The following is a 9,687-nucleotide window of genomic DNA, read 5'->3' as shown; positions in this document are numbered from 1 at the left end:
ATCAGCAACACAGGTATCTTTCACATGCTGTTGAATGAGCTGCTAGACAAAGCAGAAGAGCATTCTTGCCTTAAAGGAACATCAAAATTGAAATTCAATTATAATCTTGCTCAAAATTTTTCAATCATTATAGAACACACTTTCTCGATATTGCAGTGAGTATGGGGTCCACTCTCTCGTAATGTTAATGAATTTCACTAAATGGACAAACATCCAACACTGAACTATTGCATGCAGAGTTTTGCAATAGACTGTATTGTCAAGTACAGAAGAAAACTCCAAATAACGCATGTAGGGCAGAATTGGCCATACCCCCCTCCCCTCTTCGAATAGAAAAAAGAGCGCCAATAAATATTTTACAACCCTCTAAACAAGTGACCCTAAAACATTCCATCACAACAGCTCTACAATTTCCAGAGATGAATACCAGAGAAGAATCCCCTCATCCAGCTGTGTTCTGCATGGTTTACGAGTCTCAGGTTCACCAACCCAACACCCCCATATGAGCCTCGGGACAGACCTCAGAAATCTGGCCCAGAGCCAAATCTCACAAAACCAAAAGAAAAATATATAACCTATTGAAAGAACATCCACAAAAAATCAAAGTAAACTTCAATGCTACTTTTGGCTCTAAACGACAGTACATTGGTGGAAGACTATCTGACAACTGTGACTGATCGACAAAAATGAGGAAAACATTGACTATGTACAGACTCAGTGAGCCCGTCTTGGCTATAGATACGGTTCCTGTGCGACAGACATAACCTGCCTGCCCAGTAGAGACAGGCTAATGTGCTCCTCTGCCTCTCTCAGAGGAGAGGTAAGCAGAGGTGCTTTCCTACTACCTGTGACAAATACTCAGGGACTAAGATGTCATATTTCTGTAATAATAATAAAATTATAACCAATACCACGACTTTGCCAACATAAAAGACTGAAGCCAAAAACAATCAAATATTTATTGGTGAAAGCCAAATGTGCAGTTTTGGCAAGCCAATGGTGTTCCTCCTGCCACAACCTGAGGGACATCCAGTGAAAAATGCACAGTAATATTGATAATGCTTTCCCATTTAGCTTAGTTTTGTTTTGTCCTATTCAGACAGGTCTATGTCTTCTCAAGTCTATTGACACTGGTCTACTACTGTTGCTTTAATTTTATTGTTGTTCTGATTAATATTGTTTGTTGTGTTAAGTTTGTTGTTATGTGGTATCCCCATGTCCACTACTACGTGTTATTATTGCTGTTGGTCTCCACCATTTATTTATATATAAATATATATAGTTTGGTATATATAATACATATATATTTGATTTTTATTTTTCGATATGTATACTTTGACAATGTAAGTAATAACGAACCTACCATGTCAATAAAGTCAATTGAATTGAATTGAATTGAATTGAGAGAGAGAGAGAGAGAGATAGAGAGAGAGAGAGAGAGAGACAGAGAGAGGGGGGAGTGATACTGTAGAGTGAGAGCATGCTGAATGCAAATTAGGTTTTGATATCTGTCTCTCTCTCTCTTCCTCCCTTCCTCCACCCCTCCCTCCATCCCTCCTCCCCCGCTCTCTCCCCCACCAGGTATAGCATCGTACCAGTGTGTGTTGTCCCCGGTAACCTGGAGCTCCAGAGGGCCTGACCTCAGTAACTGTACTTCCCCCTGGGTCAGTCAGATAGCACAGAAGGTCAGTCACACACACAAACACACGGAGGGAAGGTCAGTCACACACACAAACACAAGGAGGGAAGGACATGGACACACACAAACACCAGGAGGGAAGGACATGGACACACAAACACACGGAGGGAAGGTCAGTCACACACACAAACACACGGAGGGAAGGTCAGTCACACACACCAAACACAAGAGGGAAGGACATGGTACTATCACACAACACACTGAGGCAGACATGGACACACAGGCCAACACCATAGGGAAGGTCAGTCACACAAACACAAGGAGGGAAGGTCAGTCACACACACAAACACACAGAGGGAAGGTCAGTCACACAAACACACAAGGAGGGAAGGTCAGTCACACACACAAACACACGGAGGGAAGGTCAGTCACACACACAAACACAAGGAGGGAAGGTCAGTCACACACACAAACACACGGAGGGAAGGTCAGTCACACACACAAACACAAGGAGGGAAGGACATGGACACACACAAACACAAGGAGGGAAGGACAGTCACACACACAAACACAAGGAGGGAAGGACAGTCACACACACAAACACACGGAGGGAAGGTCAGTCACACACACAAACACAAGGAGGGAAGGACATGGACACACACAAACACAAGGAGGGAAGGACAGTCACACACAGAAACACAAGGAGGGAAGGACAGTCACACACACAAACACAAGGAGGGAAGGCATAGTTACACACACGGATGGACACGTCCGCACACTCTTACTCAGGGACGCATGCATACTGTATGCACACACCCCCACATGTACAGACAGGCACGCAGAAGGACATGGACACACACCCCCACATGTAAGACGCACGCTAGAAGACATGACACACACGCACCCGCATGTACCGACAGGTCACGCAGAAGGACATGGACACACACACCACTATGGTACAGGACAGGCACGCAGAAGGACATGGACACACACCCCCACATGTACAGACAGGCACGCAGAAGGACATGGACACACACCCCCACATGTACAGACAGGCACGCAGAAGGACATGGACACACACACCCACATGTACAGACAGGCACGCAGAAGGACATGGATGGAAACACACCCACATGTACAGACAGGCACGCAGAAGGACATGGATGGAAACACCCCCACATGTACAGACAGGCAGAAGGACATGGATGGAAACACCCTCATACGCACGCGACGACATGCAGGTCATCAATGGACAGCACCACAGAACTTTAACATGACCATATGTTCCTCCCTCCTCCCCCTTTCCCCCACCCCTTCTACCCTCCTCCCCCATTCTCCCTCTGCCCTCCTCCCCCTTTCCCCTCACGCCTTCTTACCCCTCCTCACCCATCTCCCTCTGCCCTCCTCCCCGTTCCCTCCACCTTATGCCCTTCTACCTCCTCCCCCATTCGCTCTCCCTCTGCCCTCCCCCCCGTTCCCTCTACCCCTCTTCCCTCCCTCTCTTGTTCCCCCTCCTCCCTCCTCCCCCGTTCCCCTTCCCTTCTAACCCTCCTCCCCCATTCTATTCTCTTTTTACCCCTCTACCCCTCGGCCCTCCTCCCCGCGTTCCTCTAACCCCTCTGCCCTCCTCCTTGTTCCCCCTCCCTCCCGTCGTCTCCCACGGTTCTCCCCTCCCATTCACCCTCCTCCCCCATTCTCCCTCTACCGCCCATCTGCCCTCCTCCCCCGGTCCCTCTACCTCTGCCCTCCTGCCCTTGTTCCCCTCCCTCCCTCCTCCCCCGTATCCCCTACCCCTCCCTTTCTATCCCTTCTCCCCCGTTCCCCCTCTGCCCTCCTCCCTTGTTCCCCTCCCTCCCCTCCTCCCTTCTAGATAAAGAGTGGGGAGAATGCAGCTAACATCGCTGGTGAATTAGTAAACCTGACGAAGGGGCGGGTCTACGCCGGTGATGTCAGCATGTCAGTCAAACTTCTAGAGCAGCTATTGGACATCCTGGATTCTCAGCTTCAGGCCCTACGACCAGCCAACAAGGAGTCTGCTGCACGCAACTACAACAAGGTACACACACACATTACAACAAGGTACACACACACATTACAACAAGGTACACACACACATTACAACAAGTTAACACACCACCTTACATACAAGTTACTCAACACCCACCTTCCATTACAAGGTCACACCACATTACAAACAGTACACACACACACTACAACAAGGTACACACACACACACACATTACAACAAGGTACACACACACATACACTACAACAAGGTACACACACACACACACACACACAAGGTACACACACACTACAACAAGGTACACACACACATTACAACAAGGTACACACACACATACACTACAACAAGGTACACACACACATTACAACAAGGTACACACAACTCTCTCTCACACCCACACACACACTACCACCACGCGTATCACACACACACACTACAACAAGGTACACACACATACATTACAACAAGGTACACACACACATTACAACAAGGTACACACACATACACTACAACAAGGTACACACACACTATCACACTCACACCACACACACACTACAACAATGGTCACACAGCATTCACATCCACATTAACAACACCGGTTACCACACACTATACACTACAACAAGGTACACACACACCGTTACAAGCAGGTACACACACACACTATCTACCGACACACCAGGGTTTCCACACCTCACACATCACACACACACTACAACAAGGTACACACACACACACTACAACAAGGTACACACACACATACATTACAACAAGGTACACACACACATACATTACAACAAGGTACACACACACACACATTACAACAAGGTACACACACACACACACACTACAACAAGGTACACACACACACTACAAGGTACACACACACAAAACACACTACAACAAGGTACACACACACACGACCCCCACAGCTACAAGATACAAGGTACTCGCATCACCAACCACACACTACACACAATAACATCACACACACCCACACAACCACACACACACACCTACAGTGATCGCACACATGCACCTACAAACAATTGTACACAGACACACCACACACACTACAAGGTACGATACACCACACATAGTACCCAGTACACACAAACACACGTACACAGGTACACACACACACTACAACAAGGTACACACACACACACACACACACACACACACACACACACACACACACAGACTGTTGTAAGTATTTCACGGTAAGGTCTACACCTGTTGTCTTCGAGTGCATGTGACAAATAACATTTGATTTGATTTGTAGTAATTGTGTAACGTAAAGTGTGTTCCTGTCTACTTTAGTTGCAGAAGAGGGAACGCACCTGTAGAGCTTATGTCCAGGTAAACCACAACGCTCTACATATAGTATAAATTTACTATATTTACTATAGCATATTTAGTATAGTATATTTAGTATTGTATATTTATATAGTATATTTAGTATAGTATATTTAGTGTTGTATATTTAGTATTGTATATTTAGTATTGTATATTTAGTATAGTATATTTAGTATAGCATATTTAGTATAGTATATTTAGTATTGTATATTTATATAGTATATTTAGTATAGTATATTTAGTATAGTATATTTAGTGTTGAATATTTAGTATTGTATATTTAGTATTGTATATTTAGTATAGCATATGTAGTATTGTATATTTAGTATTGTATATTTTATTATAGTATTATTTCTTTATTATAGTATAGTTTAGTATAGTAATATCGACCTTTATTGTTAGCTGTTGAATATTAGTATAGTATTACTAGTATTTGTATATTTAGTATATGCATATTATAGTATAGTATATTTTAGTATGGTATAGCTTTGTATCGTATTTTTATATAGTATATGTTTAGTATTAGTATAGTTTTTAGTATTGTATATTGATGTATTATAACCTCTCGTTAGTATTGATTTACAGTAAATAGTTTATTTATATCTTATAGTCTATCATGGGTATTATTTAGTCACAGTATATTCTACGTATTGTACTTTTTTAGTATATATGCCTATTCAGCTATAGTATAATTTATTAGTACTGTATATGTTTATTTATATCGTAATTTTATTATACTATGTGTATTATGTTAGTGTTTTATATTTAGTATTGTTTATTTATTATACTAATATTAGTATTGTCTATCTTTATAGTAATAGTATCTTTAGTATGGTAGTCATTTTTGTTATGCTTATATTTATAGAGTATTGTTATGTATTGCGTATTTTTATGTAAGACTCGTTAGTATTGTTCTATTTTCAGTAGCAGTACATTTAGTATTTGTATTTTTAGTTATAGTATATTTCTTGGTGAATCATTTAGTATTGTATACTTTAGTTTATATATTTAGTATATTCATTGATGTATATTGTATATTTAGTATTGTATTTTTTTAGTATAGGTACAGTTTAGTATATGTAGTCATAGTTTAGTGTTCAGCATATTTAAATAGTATAGTCTTATGATAGCATATTTAGTAGTGTAATTTAGTATAGTAGATTTATTGAGTATTTTGCATATTTACAGTTCTAGTATCTTAGTACATGTGTACTTTCAGTATATGTATGTTTAGAATATTATATGTTACTTTATTGTATTATTTAAGTATATACGTACTCCTCTAGCTAACTGGATCATACTCTCTTAATAGTATAACTGTAGTATTAGGGTGCGTCTGTTCTCTCGGTGCTGTCCGGACAGGTGATTGGTTCATGTGATAGCTTTCCAATTATTGATAATTGCGTGTCTATACAGTACATCAGTATAGTACCGGTACATACAGTACCATCGCAAAAGTTTTAGAACACCTACTCATCTCAAGGGTTTTTCCTTTATTTTTACTATGTTTCTCATTGTAGATAATAGTGGAAGACATTCAAACTATGTAATCTAACATCATATGGAATCATGTAGTCACCAAAGAAGTAAGTATGTATATATTTGTGTCTCTGACAGGCGGTGGTTCAGGTAGTTGATAACCTGTTGGGCCCTGAAGCTCTAGTCTCCTGGGCTGATATGAGGACCCCTGACCAATCACGCTCTGCCTCGCTGCTATTGGACGCCATGGAGAAAGGAGCCTTTCTATTGGCTAACAACATCTACGAGGGGCGGTTCAGCGACAGAGCGCCCAATGTCGGTAAGTTTGGCGTGTTTGTGTGTGTGTGTGTGTGTGTGTGGTGTGTGTGTGTGTGTGTGTGTGTGGTGTTGGTGTGTGTGTTGTGTGTGTGTGTGTGGTCGGTGAGTGGGTGTGTTGTGTGTGTGGTGTGTGTGTGTGTGTGTGTGTTGTGTGTTTGTGGTTGTTGTGGTGTGTGTGTGTGTGTGTGTGTGGTCTTTAGAATCTGTTCAGTTTGAGAATGTAAACACATCCTTCTCTGTTTCTTTTCATGTGTGTGCCTGTCTCTGTGTGTGTATGTTTGCGTTGTGTGTGTGTGTGTAGATGTGTCGACTTGTCTCTGTGTGTGTGTGTGTGTGTGTCCGTTGTTGTGTGTGCCATGTCTCGCTGTGGGGTGTGTGTGTGTGTGTTGGTGTGTCTGTTGTGTTGTGTGTGTGTGTGTGTGTGGTGTGTGGTTTTTTGGTGAACGGGGTTTGGGGCGGTGTTGTGTGTGTGTGTGTTGTGTGTGTGGGTGTGCTGTGTGTGTGGTGTGTTGTGTGTGTGTGTGTGGTGTGTGTTGTGCGTTCGTGGGGTGTGTGTGTGGTGTCAACTGTGTGTGATATTTGTGCGTTCCGTGGGTGTGTGTGTGTGTGTGTGTGGTTGTGTTGTGTGGGTGCAATTTGTGCGCGTGTCGGTGTGTGTGTGTGTGTGTGTGTGTGTGTGTGTGGTTTAGGTCTGTGTGTGTGTGTGGTGTGTGTGTGTGTGTGTGTGTGTGTGTGTGTGTGTGTGTCTGTGTGTGTGTGTGTGTGTGTGTGTTGTGTGTGTGTGTGTGTTTGTGTGTTGTGTGTGTGTGTTGTTGTGGTGTGCGTGTGTGTGTGTTGTGTGTGTGTGTTGGTGTGTGTGTAGATCTGGAGGTGTATGTACTGAACACAGAGGCAGACCTACAGGACCTGACCTTCCCTCACTCCTATGACAGTGACAGTGTTCTACAGCTCTCAACTTAGCCTACTCTAACAGCATTCATGCAGCAATGGTCGTCCACATCACCACACACACCATTCACACACACCCCCCCCCCCCCCAACACACATACACACACACACACAAACACACACACACACACACACACACACACACACACACACACACAAGACACACACACAGTCACACACACACACACGAACGCCGAAAACACACACACAGACACACACACACGATATCTGTCCTCCTCTCTCCATCTCTAGGCCAGGTGTAGATAGTTCTCTCGCCTCCTCTCTCCATCTCTAGGCCAGGTGTAGATAGTTCACTCTCCTCCTCTCTCCATCTCTAGACAGGTGTGTAGATAGTTATTCTCTCCTCTCTCCATCTCTAGACCAGGTGTAAATATTCATCTCTCCTCCCTCTCTCCATCTCCTAGCCAGGTGTAGATAGTTTCTCTCTCCTCCTCCATCTCGAGGACGCTGGTGTAATAGTTCTCTCTCTCTTCTCTCTTCCATCTCTAGACCAGGTTTGGGTAGATACTGTCTCGTCTCCTCCTCTCTTCCATCTCTAGACATGTGTAGATAGTTCTGCATCTCTCTCTCCATCTCGATGCCAGGTGTAGATAGTTCTCTCTCCTCCTCTCTCCATCTCTAGGCCAGGTGTAGATAGTTCTCTCTCCTCTCTCCATCTCTAGGCCAGGTTAAGATAGTTCTCTCTCCCTCCTCTCTCTCCATCTCTAGACCAGTGTAGATGTTCTCTCTCTCTCTTCCATCTCTAGGCCGGTGTAGAAGCGTTCTCGTCTCCTCCTCTCTCCATCTCTAGACCATGTTGTAGATAGTTTCTCCTCTCCCTCCTCTCTCCAGTCTCTGACCATGTGTAGATAGTTTCTCTCTCCTGCCTCTCTCCTCTCTAAGACCAGGTGTACAATAGTTTCCGTCTCCCTCCTCTCTCCATCTCTAGACGGTGTGTAGATAGTTCCTCTCTCCTCCTCTCTCCACTCTCTAGACCATTGTAATATTCTCTCTCCTCCCTCTCTCCATCTCTAGACCCATGTGTACATAGTTTTCTCTCTCATCCTCTCTCCATCTCTAGACCATGTGTAGATATGTTCGCCTCTATCTCCTCTCGCTCCATCTCTCGACCAGGTGTAGATAGTTCTCTCCTCCTCTCTCCATCTCTAGACCAGGTGTAGATAGTTCTCTCCTCCTCTCTCATCTCCCCTATACCAGGTGTAATAGTTTTCTCTCTCCTCCTCTCTCCCATCTCCTCGCACCCGAGGTGTAGTATGTTCTCTCCTCCTCTCTCCATCTCTAGACCAGGTGTAGATAGTTCTCTCTCCTCCTCTCTCCATCTCTAGACCAGGTGTAGATAGTTCTCATCTCCTCCTCTATCCATCTCAGATCCAGGTGTAGATAGTTTTGTCTCTCCTCTCTCCATCTCTAGAACCAGGGTAGATATGTGCTCGTCTCCTCTCAGTCCATCTCTAGACCAGTGGTGTATCATAGTTCCTCTCTCCCCTCTCTCCATCCTCTAGGCCAGGTGTAAGTATCGTTTTCTCTCTCCTCCTCTCGATCCATCTCTTACGACCAGGTGTAGATAGTTATCTCTCCTCTCTCATCTCTAGACGGTGTAGATAGTTTTCTCTCTCCTCCTCTCTCAGTTCCATCTTCTAGACCAGTGTAGCTAGTTTCTCTCTCCTCTCTCCATCTCTAGGCCTTGGTGTAAGATTAGTTCTCCTCTCTCTCCTCTCTCCAGCTCTAGACTCAGGTGTAGATAGTTCTCTCTCCCTCCGCTCTCCTCTCTATACCAGGTGTACATATAGTTCTCTCTCCCTCCTCTCTCCATCTCTAGACCAGGTTGGAAGATAGTTCTCTTCTCCGCGTCTCCATCTCTAGGCCAGGTGTAGATAGTTCTCTCTCCTCCTCTCTC

General features: G+C 44.1%; 1 protein-coding gene across 1 annotated transcript in view; it reads left to right on the top strand.

Moving 5' to 3' along the window:
- Window positions 1-1,581: 1,581 nt before the first annotated feature.
- Window positions 1,582-9,687, top strand: part of LOC120038718 (adhesion G protein-coupled receptor L1-like) — a gene marked incomplete at its 5' end in the record, with an annotated part of 22,892 nt that continues 14,786 nt past the window's right edge. The window contains 7 exons of the mRNA XM_038984387.1: window positions 1,582-1,685; window positions 3,510-3,695; window positions 4,989-5,027; window positions 6,642-6,822; window positions 7,684-7,780; window positions 8,195-8,198; window positions 9,293-9,299. Coding sequence (XP_038840315.1) covers window positions 1,582-1,685; window positions 3,510-3,695; window positions 4,989-5,027; window positions 6,642-6,822; window positions 7,684-7,780; window positions 8,195-8,198; window positions 9,293-9,299 — 618 coding nt within the window. The remainder of the gene's footprint in view (window positions 1,686-3,509; window positions 3,696-4,988; window positions 5,028-6,641; window positions 6,823-7,683; window positions 7,781-8,194; window positions 8,199-9,292; window positions 9,300-9,687) is intronic.

The sequence above is a fragment of the Salvelinus namaycush genome, unplaced genomic scaffold (genome assembly GCF_016432855.1).
Source record: "Salvelinus namaycush isolate Seneca unplaced genomic scaffold, SaNama_1.0 Scaffold2364, whole genome shotgun sequence".
Taxonomy (NCBI): domain Eukaryota; kingdom Metazoa; phylum Chordata; class Actinopteri; order Salmoniformes; family Salmonidae; genus Salvelinus; species Salvelinus namaycush.
This window is presented reverse-complemented; position numbering and strand designations above follow the sequence as displayed.